This window comes from Arabidopsis thaliana, chromosome 2 (genome assembly GCF_000001735.4).
Source record: "Arabidopsis thaliana chromosome 2, partial sequence".
In the NCBI taxonomy this organism is placed as follows: Eukaryota; Viridiplantae; Streptophyta; class Magnoliopsida; order Brassicales; family Brassicaceae; genus Arabidopsis; species Arabidopsis thaliana.
Genome location: NC_003071.7, coordinates 4,484,232 through 4,500,679, shown reverse-complemented (window position 1 = coordinate 4,500,679; position 16,448 = coordinate 4,484,232). Strand labels below are relative to the sequence as shown.

Here is a 16,448-nt window from a genome sequence, read left to right as displayed (position 1 = left end):
ACCTACGCAGCTGATGAGCCCACATACGCTAATGGGTATTTGGGCCCGATAAGCCCGGTCACCTGATGAAGGGAGATAAGCGAATAACAACCTAGGAACTGATGAGGAGATATTCGCGGAGCGGACCTGATATTCGGAACTAACCTGCCGAATATCCAGGAGGACCTCCGCAGATCCCGGACGGAGCTACCACGTGCGTAGACCTATATAAGGGAGCAAGGACGACTTGGAAGACACATTCAATTCAGCTTACATTCACACACATACTTTTACACTTGTAATCTCCTTTCACATTGTAAAAGCTTTGTCATTATCAATACAAAAAGTCCATTCGTTCTTAGCAATATAACTCTCATAATCTCAATTACAAATCTCTAGTGTGGATTTCAGAACCCACATTTGGCGCCGTCTGTGGGGACGGAAATAGATCATTCCAACACCGAAACTAACACATCAATTGTGACCAATGATCATGGATCCCAATTCATCCAATTTATCGGGATCTGGCTTACCAGTTCAGATCCCAAACGATGACGTTACGGACCGGCACCTCCCAACGGATCTCCCTCTCGGAACCAGGGTTGATGCTGTCCATAACGCTGATGCGGAGGACATCTCCCAAAACTCGAATTCTTCTGAATCTGACCAAATCACTCCCCCTCCGCAAACAAGGGGCAGAGAACAAAACGTCACGATACAGCCTCCAAATGGAGATAACCCGGCCAACCCGTCTAATCAGGTCCCTCCGCGACCTGCCAGAGAATTGGCCAAGCTCCGCGCAATGATCATGAACATGATCAACTTAACCAAAAACCAAGAAATTGTGCATCGCAACCTCGCCGTAATTGTGGGTCAGCAGAGACGGGACTCCACTCGCTTGGCACATGAGGTAGAGCGCGATACTGCGGGTAAGGAAATTTCCCCCCGCGAAACTAGGATTCCTGCCCAGGTCCCCATTGATCTGACAGGTACCGTCTGTCTAGACTTCATCTCGATCCTACTCCAAGGACTTGTCTAGACTTCATCTCGATAGACGTCTCACCTCCTAACAACCGGTAGGTCACCTTTTTGCAGGCACCTACAAACACTCTCGTCGAAAACCCGGCAACAGGAAACGAGATGAGCACAACACTTGCCTTCCCAAGGCTACCGGTCCCACCTTCACTATCACTTGGCTATTTGCCTCCTAGGTACACGTGGACGAGAAACCAAACAACCGCGTCCAGCTCCCGCGTTCCCGGGAACTCAACGCAACAACGAACCTCTATCGCTAATCCGCCATCCATTCCCCAGATACCAGGAAGCGACCTCCTTAACAGTTCAACCGATCCCCAAGCACTGGTCGATCCGCGTAACGTCGTAGATATGGAAACATTCCGCAATTACGCAGCGCAAACAAATGCGAACATGGCTCAAATGCATTGGCAAATGCATCTACCAGTGAGCGATGCTCCCGACATGGATCGCGTGATCGAAGAAACCACGAGCACCCCGTTCACGGATAGGATCGCTCATTTTCGCCTCTAAGACGTCGGGAGACTCCGTTTCCCGGAGTACGACGGAACGAGCAACCCAAAGACTCACCTGAGATCCTTCCGTTTCGCTATAACTCGAGCGTACCTGACAGACGAAGAAAACGAAGCAGGTCATTGCCGTTTCTTCGTAGAAAACCTCGTAGGTCACGCCCTCGAATGGTTTGCTAGCCTCGAACGGAACTCCATTGATACCTTCGACCAGCTCGCTTCCGCTTTCTTAAAACAATATTCGGTACTTATCGAACACAGGACGTCTGAAGCCGACCTCTGGAGTCTCACTCAACTTCAGAACAAATCCCTGCGATCTTACGTCGCAAAATTCAAAGCAATCAAATCGAAGATTGCAAACTTAAACGAGGAGGTAGCCATAGCAGCCCTTCGTAACGGTCTGTGGTTTTCCTCTAGGTTTCGTGAGGAACTCATTGTTAGGCAACCAGTCTCTTTAGCTGATGCCCTTCACAAAGCTCTCAACTTCGCCAAAGCCGAAGAGGAGCTCGCTGTGCTACCCTTAAGATTCAAAGAATCTAAAACGCAAAACGCTCCCCTTGCAATTAAAAAACCCTTCAAAAAGGAAAACCAAACGCAAGGGCAGCATACCTTATTCGCAATAGAGTAGCTAAGGACGAGAGTCCAGAACTTGACCTCGGAAAATATTACAAGTACCACAAAAAAGAGGACATTCCACTGAGGAGTGTCGCACTGTCAAAAAATTAATCGCAGCTGGGGGCAAAACTAAAAAAGGTTCAAACCCTAAAGTTGAAATCCCTCCTCCCGACGAACAGGAGGAGGAGCAAACTCCCAAACAAAAGAAACGGGAACGAACGCCGGAGGGAGGTGACTCTCCCCCACCCACTAGGAGAGAACGCATAGACCTAGTCTTTGTAGAACTCGATCTAGGTGGCAGGACAGGAAGGTCAGTCACCACACCTCCCCCCGCCCCCCATAAGAAAAACATGAGGTTTCCATTACGCCTCTCGAAATTCTGCAGAAGCGAGACCGAGCACCTCTCCCCGAAACGCATCGATTTCATCATGGGAGGATCTCAGCTCTGCAACGACTCAATCAATTCGATCAAAACTCATCAGAGGAAGGCAGATTCCTACACAAAAGGCAAGAGCCCGATGATGGGACCTGACCACCAGATCATATTCTGGGAAAGCGAAACCACCGACCTCGATAAACCTCACGATGACGCTCTCGTTATTCGAATCGATGTAGGCAACTACGAACTCTCCCGTATAATGATCGACACGAGAAGCTCAGTTGACATACTCTTTGACGACGCCTACAAAAAAATGGGGCACCTCGATTCCGAACTGCAAGGCAGAAAAACGCCTCTTACCGGGTTCGCTGGAGATACAACCACTTCTCTAGGAACCATCCAGCTCCCAACCGTCGCACGAGGAGTGAGGCGACTCCAGAGTTTCCTCGTAGTCGACAAGAAAGCTCCTTTCAACGCAATACTGGGAAGACCATGGCTACACGCCATGAAAGCCGTCCCATCAACCTACCACCAATGCATTAAATTCCCCTCGGACAAGGGGCTAGCAGTTGTATACGGCAGCCAACGCATCTCCCGAAAATGCTATATGGGCAGCTACAAGCTTATCAAAAAAGCTGACCCCGTAGTACTAATGATAGAAGACAAACTCACGGAAATGAAAACAGTCAGATCCTCTGATCCTTCTCAACACGGACCTCGAAAATCATTGATAACACAGGTCTGCATAGACGAATCAGATCCCACACGATGCGTTGGGATAGGTCAGGACCTCGACCAAGCGATACGAGAGGATCTCATAACCTTTCTCAAAGAAAACAAAGACAGCTTCGCCTGGTCAAGTGCGAACCTCCGAGGAATAAGCCTCGAGGTAACCTCACACGAACTCAACGTCGATCCAACCTACCGACCTATAAAGCTGAAACGTCGCAAGCTAGGTCCCGAAAGGGCTAAAGCTGTGCACGATGAGGTCGATCGGTTGCTCAAGATCGGATCGATAAGAGAAGTAAAATACCCTGACTGGCTCGCCAACCCGGTCGTCGTTAAAAAGAAAAACGAGAAGTGGAGAGTATGCATCGACTTTACGGACCTGAATAAGGCATGTCCTAAAGACAGTTTCCCACTCCCACATATTGACCAACTGGTCGAAGCCACCGCGGGACACGAACTATTGTCTTTCATGGACGCATTCTCCGGGTACAACCAAATACTTATGCGCCCAGATGACCAAGAAAAAACAGCTTTTATTACTAACCGAGGCACCTACTGTTATAAAGTAATGCCCTTTGGTTTAAAAAACGTTGGAGCTACTTACCAAAGATTGGTGAACAGAATGTTTGCCGACATCCTAGGTAAAATGATGGAGGTCTATATCGACGACATGCTGATCAAGTCAGCTCGCGAAAAAACCACGTCCCGCAATTAAGAGAATCCTTCAAAATCCTAAACAAATTCGAGAGTAAGATAAATCCCGAGAAATGCTCTTTCGGAGTTCCCTCAGGAAAATTCCTCGCATACCTCGCATACCTGTACACGGTAGTCTCCCGAACCGCGATAAGCGGCGTCCTGGTGAGAGAAGATCACGAAGGACAGAAACCGATCTAATACGTTAGTAAAACGTTGATAGACGCTGAAACCTGTTATCCAGCAATGGAAAAACTGGCACTGGCCACTGAGACCATATTTTAAATCACATCCCATCGTAGTGATGACGTCTCAACCAATCAGAACCATTCTGCACAGTCCAACTCAATCAGGTCGACTTGCAAAATGGGCCATAGAACTAAGTGAGTACGATATAGAATATCGCACCAGAACCAGCTTGAAAGCATAGGTCCTAGCCGATTTTGTAATCGAGCTCCCGTTAGCGGACCTGGATGGAACCAACTCCAATAAGAAATGGCTCCTCCACGTCGATGGCTCCTACAACCGACAGGGATCCGGAGTAGGAATACAACTCACCTCCCCCACCGGGGAAGTTATCGAACAATCGTTCCGACTCGGATTCAACGCATTAAAAAAACGAGTCTGAGTACGAAGCCCTCATTGCTGGCATTAAGCTAGCTCAAGGAATGGGGATCCGCGATATACACGCCCATAGCGACTCCCAACTCGTCACCAGCCACTTCAACGGGGAATATGAAGCTAAAGACGAGCGCATGGAAGCGTACCTCGAACTAGTCAAAACCTTGACCCAACAGTTTGAATCGTTCAAATTGACCAGGATCCCCAGAGGAGAAAACACCTCTACAGACGCCTTTGCAGCTCTCGCCTCCACGTTAGATCCTTTCGTTAAAAGAATTATACCGGTCGAAGGAATAGAACACCCAAGCATCGACCTAACGGTCAAACACGCTGGGATCGAAACCTCGACAACTTGCAACTTTACGCGAGTAACTCGAAGCACCACCACCGCGGCTAGAGCCCTCGCAGCAGCTGCGGAGGCAGGTGCAGCGGAGGAAGAGCCTGAGCTCGGAACCCCCGAACAACCTGCCTCATACGAACCTGAACCGTACAACGACTGGAGAATCCCAATCATCGATTACATCGAACGAGGGATCACACCTCCCGACAAGTGGGAGACCAGAAAACTCAAAACCCAGAGCGCAAGGTACTGCATCATGGAAGGGAGACTTATGAAACGCAACGTCGCAGGTCCCTATATGGTGTGTACCTACGGGCAACAAATAAAAGACCTCATGAAAAACATGCACGAGGGGCAATGTGGTAGCCACTATAGTGGACGTACCCTCGCCCTCATAATCAAAAAGCAAGGCTACTTCTAACTAACAATGCTAGCCAATTGCATAGCTCATTCACTCAGGTGCGATAAATGCCAACGACATGCACCTACTCTTCATCAACCTCCCGAAGAAATGTTCTCGATATCTTCTCTTTACCCATTTATGAAGTGGTCCATGGATGTCGTAGGTCCCATGGAAGCCTCCGGTGGGAAGAAGAGACTAAAAAACCTGCTGGTCATCACCGACTATTCTACCAAATGGATTGAGGCTAAAGCCTTCCAACAGGTAACCGAGAAACAAGTCGAGGACTTCCTATGGGAAAATATCGTATGCCGACATGGCATACCTTATGAGATCGTCACCGATAACGGGACTAACCTCACCTCGGGAAAAATCAAAGCATTTTGCGACAAGTGGTTGATCCGTCTTACCACATCCACCCCCCGTTACCCACTAGGTAACGAACAGGCAGAAGCCGCCAACAAAACTATACTTAGCAACATCAAGAAAAGACTTAATTCCAAAAAATCAATGTGGTCCGACGTGCTCCACGGAGTTCTCTGGGCCTACCGAACTACACCTCGTAAATCAACGCAAGAAACACTGTTCTCTCTCGCCTATGGTTTATAAGCAGTAATCCCTATCGAAACCATAGTACCAAGCGTGAGAAGGACCGCCAGTCTTGCTAACTCGGACCTGAACACGCAAATGTTACAGGACAACATGGACTTCATCGATGAACGCAGAGATCAGGCAATGATCCGAGTTCAAAACTATCAACAAGCTGCAGCCCGCTACTATAACTCTAATATCAAAATTCGGACATTCGAAGTGGGAGAGCTCGTATTACGAAAAGTGTTCAGCAACACGAGAGAGCTAAACGCTGGAAAACTGGGAACTAACTGGGAAGGTCCCTATCGAATCACCGAGGTGGTACGTGACGACCTCTATAAACTCGTAAAAGTTATCAACGGAGTACCTGAGTTACGGCCTTGGAATGCCATGCATCTCAAGAAATACCACGAATAGGTACTCAAAAACAATCGAACTACGATAAGGCTTGATCCCTTGGCAGGGTACGTAGGCAGCTCCCCCCAAGAGCGCAGCCACCACTTCAATCGAATTACAAAAGGGCTTAATCCCCTAACCAGGTATGCAGGCAGTTCCCTCTGCAAATGCAATTACCATCTCAACCCTTCTATTTGAAAGACGAAACTTCAACAAGGGAAACAGACATCACATCTTCCATCAACGAAGATCAGCTTCTCACCTGACAGTTCAACAGTTCAATCACCCCTCGGTATCGAGCAGGTCCCTACTCGATGATCAAACGCCTGATCGTCGCTTGCTTTACCTCTTTTTGTACTTAACAATTTCGAGATAAGAATAAAAGAAAATTTTTGATACTCATTATCATTTTTCGCAAAAACAATCACTTACAATCACTTCCCTCCTCTGGTCCAAGCGATGAATCAGGTTCCTCGCCGTCTTCTTGTCGGCTTGCAAACCCCCGATCTCCATCCCCATGAGCCCGATCTTCTTGGCATAACCTTTCTCGAGGTCTTTTGAAGTGGGCAGCTCCATTTTCAGCCTCTCGATCCCCGCCTGAAATCACAATCAGGTCAGAATCATCGAATCATCGATGAATTATATACAAACAAGTCAAAACCAAGGTATACCTGGAACGAGACCTCGCGTTCCTGACCAGCCTTCACACTCGACGTCAGCTCCCGGATGAGGGTCTTTCTTTCTTCGAGCTCACTCGCCAAGGGGACCTGGCTTAGACGCTGCTCATACAGAGCGACCAGCTTGTTTGTGGCAGCTATCGCCTGCCAAAGGCAAAACAGAAAGTTACGACTAGCATAAGAATGAAATTAGAACGAGGCATTTATCGATTATTACCTGGCCCTCCTTCACCATCATGTCAGCATAAGCCGCCGCCTCGGCCATGTTCTTCACTGCAGGAACCTGGCAGTTCCTCTTTTTGATGTGGCGAAGCAGGTTCGCCAACCCAGCCTCGTCCTCAACGATCGGGTGATCACGGTCGTGAATGTAAGACCAGTGGAAAGGCCTGCTTCCCGCGGATCTTCCACCAGAGTTGGACGTCTGCCTCACTTCCTGAGACTGGTTTGAAGACCTGTCCCCACCTCTGGAGCCTCGGCCTCCGCCATGGGACCTGCCCGAGGATCGCCTATCCTCGGACGCAGCTGCCTCCGGAATAGCAACCGCAGGTTCTATCCTCTCCTCTCTGGGAGAGGCGACCCCCTGGTCACTCACGACCAACTCAGCCGCCGGATGCACCTCTGGCTAGGTCCGAGCTCTCTTCGGAGAGGACGGTGCACCGTTAGAACGAACAACTCCAGATGGCCCAGACACCTAAGCGACCTGATTGTTATTTGACTGACTTGCTGCAGCAGAGGTCCCGGTATTGATCTCAAGAAGCGAGGGATGAGACGCTGAGGCAGATGCGCCGGAGACAGCTAGAGTGTTTCGAGCCGCGGTCACCGCGGCCGATAGATCACTAGCCCAAGCAGGAGTCCCGGCGTTGGCTCGTTGAACACGAAGACTTGGACACCTCATTCTTCTAATGAGGGGAGTTCTGAAGTGGAGCTGGAGTCAGGAGGAACTGAATAGACAAAGCACGACATGTGTTAGCTAGCAGCTCGAATTGCGCGGCTGTCTCGATAACTCGTACATTAAAAATAAAATAACAGAACTCGTACCTATAGGCAGATAAGCCTCGGAGATCGGTTCAATTCGCGGGACCTCTTCGATCGGATCTAGCTGTGCTGATGGAAAGACGATTGCGGGAACTGATGGAGCTACGAGAACTGCTGGAGCTACGGAAAGAGCAGCTACGATGAGATCTCTCGTAAAAGTTGCCCAGTCAGTCTGACCATGTCGGAGAAGGGTTAACAGCTCGAGTTCTGTCTCTAAGAGAGTAACTTCCATGGTCCTTGCTGCAAACCATCAAAGAAAAAAAAAAACATTAGTTTCAGTACTAACGTTCTGCAAAAGCAGTCACGAATTCGACACAAACAACAAAAAAATTAAGAGGCTAAGGTCTCCATCTGACCCAGGTTGGTAGACCAGGTCCACGTTATCCTCGAGGGATCAAAACTGCCGATTGAATGACGATCTACTCTGAAGAAAAAGTACTTAGATCGTCAATTGGTGTCTCAACAAGCCTTCAAACTGCCTAGGACCAGAGATCCGAGACGAGCACTGATGTAGTATGTCCCCTGGTCGCTCCTAGCATTGGTCTTCACCTGGTAGAGCTAAAGCAGGTCGTGGCAGCTGAATTCTCTGTTTACTTCCCGAGCCCAGGTGATTAACGCCAGTACATGAAGGACAAAGTTCGGGCACATCTGGAGAAAGGCGAGGCCGAGATAGTAGAGCATCTCGAGGATACACGCCAGAATCGGGAAAAATAAGGCACATTTCTCAAAGAAATTGGCATAAGCGTAGCACCACCCTATCGGCACGTTCTCAGGATGCAGCGGCGGCTTTGGGAGTATCATTGTTACCCCCACCGGAACCTGGCATCTCCTCCGGAGGTTGACCAGGTCGCTGTTCGTCATCGGCGTGCCTCCTCCTTGCTTGGCAGCCTTTTTCTTCTTTGGCTTGTCGACTCTGGTTGACGGCGGACGAATTGGACCCATTCTGCCTAAAATTATGACGCGTCTTTGCACTCGCGGCGGCGACGCCGCCGACCTCGTCTCGGACGAACTCTCATCGTCGCTGTAACTGTGGTTGCTTTTATTCTTGGAATCTTCGAAGTCGCTCATCTTTGGGTTTCGACAGAGAAGGACGAGAGAGATGAAAGAAAACAGCAAAGAGGGCAGATCGAGAAAGAGGGGAGTAGCAGAGAAACGAAGGAGATACCAAAAGAAAAAAGACGAGATTTTTTTATCTTTACAAAACAAAACACGGTAAATAATAAAGGAGGAGAGAAGTTACCTTGAGAGTCGTGTGAGTTGACGTGACGTCAAGTGGAGAGGTGGGAAGTTATTTAAAGCCATCATCACCACAATTTTCGAGATTGCAGAGATCTCTTCTCTGCGCCTGATCTGGACTGTCAGATGCGGTACGCTGAAGAGACGCTCCATCTCAGTTGTCCACATCAGCAGCGACTTATCTCGCGTATCTCCTCGAAATCTTTCAGTTAAGGAATCTGAAATCAAATCGTTTGTTTTGTTGAGTTTATCCTCAAAACCAACTGATCTTATCACATCTATCATCTCATCAAGAATATTTTTGCAATCTCACCTGACATATATGTCCGCTCATCGAGTTCGCCTACTCACTCAATGGGCTGGGGGGCAAATGTTGGAGCTGGATTTCCCTCCAGGAATCCATCTGCGAAAATACCAAGCCAGCCCACAAAAGCCCACCAAACCCACCAAGTAGGGGACTTACGCAGCTGATGAGCCCACATACGCGAATGGGTATTTGGGCCAGATAAGCCCGGTCACCTGATGAAGGGAGATAAGCGAATAACAACCTAGGAACTGATGATGAGATATTCGCGGAGCGGACCTGATATCTCGGAACTGCCCTGCCGAATATCCAGGAGGATCTCCGCAGATCCCGGACAGAGCTACCACGTGCGTAGACCTATATAAGGGAGCAAGGACGACTTGGAAGACACATTCAATTCAGCTTACATTCACACACATACTTTTACACTTGTAATCTCCTTTCACATTGTAAAAGCTTTCCATTTGAGAAATGCCATGACAAAGGCCATCAATTCCCTTTCATAAGCTGGTTTGAGCTGCTCGCGTGGTGTAAGGCCATGGCTAAAGTACGCCAAAGGGCGCTAGCTTTGCATAAGAACTGCTCCCACTCCAACTCCAGAAGTATCCGTTTCGACTACAAATTGTTTGGTAAAATCAGGTAAAACCAAAATAGGTGCAGATGACATGGCTTTCTTCAAATTGTCAAACGCTTCTTGAGCTGCCGGAGACCAAATAAATTGATCCTTGCGAAGTAAATCTGTTAAGGGCTTTGCCACTATCCCGTAACCCTGAACAAACTTTCGGTAATAGCCCGTTAAGCCCAGAAAACCTCTCAACTGTTTTATGGTGTGTGGAGTAGGCCAAAGCCGCATTGCTTCAGTTTTTGCTGCATCAGTTGCAACACAATTAGCAGACACAATGTGGCCCAAATATTCCACACTAGACACTCCCAAAGAACACTTCTTCATGTTAGCAAACAACTGGTGCTCCTCCAACAACTGCAATACCAATTTTAAATGCTCCACATGTGCCTCAACACTATCACTAAACACCAGAATATCGTCAAAGAAAACAAGCACAAACTTGCGCAAGTATGGTTTGAATATCTTATTCATGAGGCCTTGGAATGTAGCTGGTGCATTGGTCAAACCAAAAGGCATGACCAAGAATTCATAATGACCCTCCAATGTTCGAAAAGCTGTTTTTTCAATATCTGCTAGCTTCATTCTAATCTGGTGATATCCAGAGCGTAAGTCGAGTTTCGAGTATATAACAGAACCATGTAACTCATCCAATAGCTGATTAATAACCGGAATAAGGAACTTATCCGGAATTGTGACCTTGTTCAATGCTCGATAGTCAACACAGAAGCGACAGGAATCATCTTTCTTCTTGACAAGAAGCACCGGGCTTGAAAATGGACTGTTAGTAGGGCGAATTATACCCGAACTCAACATCTCTGCAACCATTTTCTCCATAACCTCCTTCCGTGCGTGTGGGTACCTATAAGGTTTCACAAAGATGGAGGTAACACCAGGCTGCAAGGTAATCGCATGCTCTTGACACCGTATAGGTGGTAAGCCAGAAGGCATTGCAAAAACCTGTGGAAACTTGTTTAACAACTCAGTCACAGCAGGAGGAACTAGAGATAGAGTAGCTGGAGGGTCACTTCCCTTCAGCGCAGCTAACAATATCCTAGGACACCCAATTGAGGGAGCTGCCACAAGAGACTTCAAGGATAAAGGAGACTCATGAAGGGAAAGGTCACCCTTCAAATGTACTAACCTCCCTTTATACATAAACGTCCATTCCTGTAACTTCCAATCCACCAAACATTTACCCAAGGTTTCCAACCATTGTACTCCGAGGATTACATCAATACTTCCCAACTCCAGTGCGACAAAGTCACCCTGAAATGCAAGGTGAGACAACCCAAAATGGACATCTCTACAAGTGCCAATACCTTGTACTAGGACTCCATTACCCAATAGCACATCCAAACCCAACTCGCTCTGCGTTTTGATGTTTAACTTGGTTGTTGTAGTAGGAGTAATGAAATTGTGAGAAGCACCGCAATCAATCATAAAAATCACCTTAGTTTTGCCAATCCATCCCACCAATTTAGTTGTTCTTGGAGAATGTAATCCAACAAAAGAGTTGAATGATAAAGTTCGCAATTCAAGTTTTGTGGCAAGAGTCAACACCAGCTCCTCCTCTAAGCATTCCACCATATTCTCTTCCAAAACTTCCAACTCATAACCATTCACCACTGTCAATACCCGCAACTCCTTCATAGGACATTCATGGCCCCTGAAATACTTCCCTTTGCATTTGAAACAAATTCCCATACTACGCATCGCATCCAACTCTACATCATTATGTCGTATACGAGGACGAGCAAATGACTTCGGACTTGTCTCTGCTGGCTTACTAGACGCAGAACCAGTAGGACTCCACGGCGGACGAGTCTGAGTCGCAGTGAATACAGGTCGTATTGGTTGAGTAACTGGTTGACTAGGTTCTTTAACCACTTCCCCACGTTCTCTCACCATCCTACAAAACGAACTAGACTCTATCTTTAACATTGTAGCAATATGATTTGGTAATCCTTTAGGTTCTTTCATCTTGATCACTTCCTTCATATCATGCTTCAACCAATTGTAAAATATTTTTTCCAAATGAGAATCATCCAAACCTGCTACCTGAGATGACAAATCCTGAAACTTAGTGACATAAGCTGCCACTGTCCCGTGTTGACGGATCGCAAACAAACGATTACCAGGTTCATCATCAATAGTTCCACCAAAATGAATCAACAATCGGTCTTTAAACTCTTCCCAAGACTGAAACTCCTGACGTGAAACCTCCCAATTAAACCATTTCAACACATCACCCTCCAAACTCAATGACACCAAATCCAACCTCGCAGCATCGCTAAAACGACCCACGCGAAAAAAACTCTCCACCTGCAAAATCCAAGCATAAGGATGTGGTCTTGTAAACACCGGCATCTTAATCTTCTCCAATAGACTAGATCTGGTCTCCAAAGGTAACCCAGTTGACCGGCTCTCCGTCGCAGGCAAATCCGTATGGACCTGACCCGAAAATGACCGTCGAGAAGGCTCTGGATCCTCCACCTGCTTTCCAGCCCGAGCCTCCAACCGATCTAACGTCTTCATCACCGATTTCAACATCTCCTCCATCGTAACCAGCTTAGTCTCCGTTTGTACCTTAGCATCACACAGACCCTGAAACCCAGAACGTAAATTTCTCATCTGAATATAAACAGAGTCAGAAGTAACGCTATCATCATCAAACATCTCTGATCCTTCACGATCCATCATGAAACGATGTAACGAACCTTATCACCGCACCAATGATAGAGTTTAGATCTATCGTAGAGCTCAAAACCCAGAAAATGTAATAGACTCAAAATCAATTGAAAGAAAGTGTTTACAAAGCATAAACACTCGGAGATGAGATCGTTTCAGCAATATGAATTACAGAACGATAAACAAGGTCGATCGCATAATGATCGCCTCAAAAGCACGCAAGCTTCACAACACACACAACATAAAAAGCATAAACGAAAGAGATGAACAACGGCTCCTTTTATTGACTCTCAAAGGAAACAATGAACCCTTTGCCTTACTCTTTAGCCACCTTCCTCTTACGATAGTAACATTGATGAACTGTATCATAATGCAACATCCCTGAAACGTGGATTAAGCAATTTAAGGTTGGTGGGACCTTCATCACCTAGAAGACATTCTATCGGAGCTTCACCAAATGCTCGACGAGGAAAGGCCTCTGGTTTATTTGGAAGAGGAACCTCAAATGTTGACAACTGGTTTGAATATAGCAGCAAGCATTCAGATTCTGGTTCACAACAATCATCAGACGAACGTAAACATCGAAAAGATTATCACCAACCATCTAAATTTGCTGGTGCAGCGAAAGGAATCAATTTTGATGATGAAGATGTTGAACTCGTAGGTCTTGCAGATGCAGACTCTGAGGACAGATTGAGTGATATCTCTGATAGTTGTCTTCCAGTGGGAACATAAACTGATGGATCCATAAGCAGTGCAGTAGAGTTGACTCTATTCCCTGAAACTGCTTAGCCTCTTGAAATAATAGAACGACCTGAAGAACGCATGACTTCTGAGAAACTCGAGAAATCAGTGAAAATGGGGAAAACCGAACCAAAAGACAGGTTAGTATCCTCTACTATCACACATTAAGAGAACAATCTGAAGGCATTTACAGATTCTTATATTTGTTTTGTTTTGGGATTTTAAAAGCAGAACTAATATTCCATCGAAGATTCCAAAGCAGACCTTGAAACCACCAGGCAAAACCAGACCGTCTCGTATGTCAATTGCCACTAGCTCTTCCTCTAAGGCTTTAACAGATAATGTCTCTATACATCAACTCTTTGACTTGTGTCCTAAAAACCAAATATGCTTGCCTCTAATTACACTCATAGCAGTCTCTAATCAAAGCTTACTTAGATTTCTATGAAGATCTCATATGAAGTAGATGCTTGTTTCGACTCAGTAGAATCTCCCGTAGATCTTTAGTGCCAATTTGCTCATAAGTCATCTCTTGATTTGCCACAGGTGCTAAAAGACCAACAATTAGCACTTCATCTTCAGCAAAACCACTCAATAGAAGGCGGTGAAGACACAAGATTCATCTCGAGGGCGGGAAGAAGAAGATTTGTGATGATTTAATCTGATGTTGTTTGGTAGCTAATTGTGTAACTAAGCATATCATGTCCTTTTGTTCGTCTTCCTTAACATAATTCAAACAAACACCTTAACTAAGTTTTCATATCTACTTAACATTTTTGAAGTACAACTTAACCCATATTTATTGGGTCGTTTTTTTTTTTTGGGTTTTACCTGCTTTTTTGTCCGGATCTTTGGGCCAAATCGATTTATTCTCTCTCTTTCGGCCCAAACCTCTCTTTCAAAACTTTCAAATTTTGCCGGTCCTGCAAACAAGCGCACAAATCTCGGTTAGATTATTCAGATAATCAATGTAGTTAACATAAAAGAGATTCAATTACCCGATTTGATTGAAGAATATATACTAAATCAGTCTTAATCACAACAAGAATATAACCTCCTAATTTTGGCAATGAATTAAACCAAAAATTATACTCTCCTATATGCGATCCCGTAAAATGAGCAAAGCCAAATATAAGTCCTCCTAACTACATTCCTTATCTTCCTTCTAATATTCCATAACATTTAAATCAAATAACTATTCCTAATTATCTACCATAACAGCTTTTAAATTAAAATTTAAACAAATCAAATCAAATTTGAAAATATGGAATATCCTCAAAATTCCAGCGCCTATTTACTTCTAGACTCACAATCGTAACCTAATTTGTTTTGTGCTATATAAACAATCGAAATCTTTTACCATCACCACACACATACCATTATCTCTCAAGCAAACAGTCGATTCACATGTACATGTTTTCATTTCAGTTTTCAGCTTCAGCATTTGGTTGGGATGATCACAAGCTTTTGTTTCAAACACTAATATCTGGTAAAAGAACAGATTAAAACTCACCGTCTTAGGTGCCATAAGAGAAGAAAAAGTAATGGTCTTTTCCGGTGGAGGTCCAGCTCTGTTGTGGCTCAAAGCCGTGATCACTAAGCAGTCTCCGGAGGTAACAGCCTTCACTCGTCCTTTAAGCCATCAGTTCTTCAGCCTTCAATCTATATAACAGAAATTTTGAAAAAATAATATGATTTAATTATCTACTCCCAGTTTGAAACAAAAGCTTGTGATTATCTATATGATTCAAATTTATAACCATACCTCATCTGCATCAAGCAATGAGGTTACGATTGTGTAATCCGGTCATCCCTCTCATTCCACCAAGTACCTTCACAAATACCACATGTAAAACTATATATACGAGTATGTTTAAAAGATAAAGCCTTTGTGTAATCACAAAAAACATTAGAATCCATACCATATCAACGGTGATGTTCCCCACTGGAACCTTTCCATGTTTTAATTTCAGTTTCTTCGAACGGTCCTGAAAGTTGAAAGTTGTGTTTGTGTATGAAGTTTCTCTAGAATAGAGAGAGAAGAGCTTGATCACTACATGAAATCTGCCCTGAACATAGAAACAATATAAATCACAACGAAGTAGAAACTTAAAAAAAAATCACATACAATTTGATCTCCAAGCAATCAGATTGATCCATCAAGGATAGACGAGAGATTAAGGGATATAATCTCATGATTAATTTTTTTAAGCATTATCAAATCCCAAATCACAAGTCTTTTCTTAACAAATTAAATGTGTTAGTTCTTTAAAAATGAGATGATGAGTATTTTTAAGAGTGAATTGGTGTAATAGCCCTATTGTTGTTTAAGTTAAAGGGAATGATCAAATGTCTGAATACCATTTCCTGAAGTATATGGACGAAACGCAGAAACAGAACATTGACCCATCTTTTTTGAGAGAGAGAGGAGGATCAAGAACATTTCCTAAAGACAACTACGCAAAGCATTAATCACTATAACTCTTTAATCGACTCTGTTGTTTCTACACCTCAAAAGATTTGTCCCTCGGTCACAATAACATTTCAAACAGAAAAAGTTGTATCCAATGGTCACTTATTTCTCAAACTTTCTTCTACCTCTTAACTGTTTATGACTCCTAACTCTTATGTTTAATTACTGCGAATTCAAGGAAACATCAAGTAATCACTGGCACACTTTATTGATCACTGAGTTTGGTTATTTAAAAACAGAACGTACAGAGACCAAGCATAATCAAATTGTATTTTAACAAGTAAATGGCACAAGAAGGCCCTTTTAGCCATGCTAAAAGATAACGATTCGTTCAATACAAAATCCTTTATGACTCTCAAATTCTGAAAAAAACGAATTT

General features: G+C 45.0%; 2 protein-coding genes and 4 pseudogenes across 6 annotated transcripts; 2 read left to right on the top strand and 4 right to left on the bottom strand.

Moving 5' to 3' along the window:
* Positions 1 to 472: 472 nt before the first annotated feature.
* Positions 473 to 6,236, top strand: AT2G11310 (annotated as a pseudogene; the record flags this gene model as incomplete). The annotated part of the gene is made up of 1 exon: positions 473 to 6,236.
* A 489-nt stretch (positions 6,237 to 6,725) lies between these two features.
* Positions 6,726 to 9,403, bottom strand: AT2G11300 (annotated as a pseudogene; the record flags this gene model as incomplete). Its single annotated transcript has 1 exon — positions 6,726 to 9,403.
* A 582-nt stretch (positions 9,404 to 9,985) lies between these two features.
* AT2G11290 lies at positions 9,986 to 11,520 on the bottom strand (annotated as a pseudogene; the record flags this gene model as incomplete). Its single annotated transcript has 1 exon — positions 9,986 to 11,520.
* Positions 11,521 to 13,170: 1,650 nt separating this feature from the next.
* AT2G11280 lies at positions 13,171 to 14,412 on the bottom strand (annotated as a pseudogene). Its single transcript has 3 exons — positions 14,143 to 14,412; positions 13,828 to 13,934; positions 13,171 to 13,736 (listed from the first exon to the last, which is right to left on the bottom strand).
* Positions 14,413 to 15,111: 699 nt separating this feature from the next.
* Positions 15,112 to 15,960, bottom strand: AT2G11270 (citrate synthase-like protein; the record flags this gene model as incomplete). Its single annotated transcript, NM_001335372.1, has 4 exons — positions 15,112 to 15,258; positions 15,362 to 15,428; positions 15,519 to 15,665; positions 15,913 to 15,960. 3 exons carry the CDS (start codon positions 15,958 to 15,960, stop codon positions 15,372 to 15,374), a joined length of 252 nt encoding a protein of 83 aa, NP_001318210.1. The 3' UTR covers positions 15,112 to 15,258; positions 15,362 to 15,371.
* Positions 15,141 to 15,266, top strand: AT2G11271 (uncharacterized protein; the record flags this gene model as incomplete). Its single annotated transcript, NM_001124824.1, has 1 exon — positions 15,141 to 15,266. One exon carries the CDS (start codon positions 15,141 to 15,143, stop codon positions 15,264 to 15,266), a length of 126 nt encoding a protein of 41 aa, NP_001118296.1.
* Positions 15,961 to 16,448: the final 488 nt, after the last annotated feature.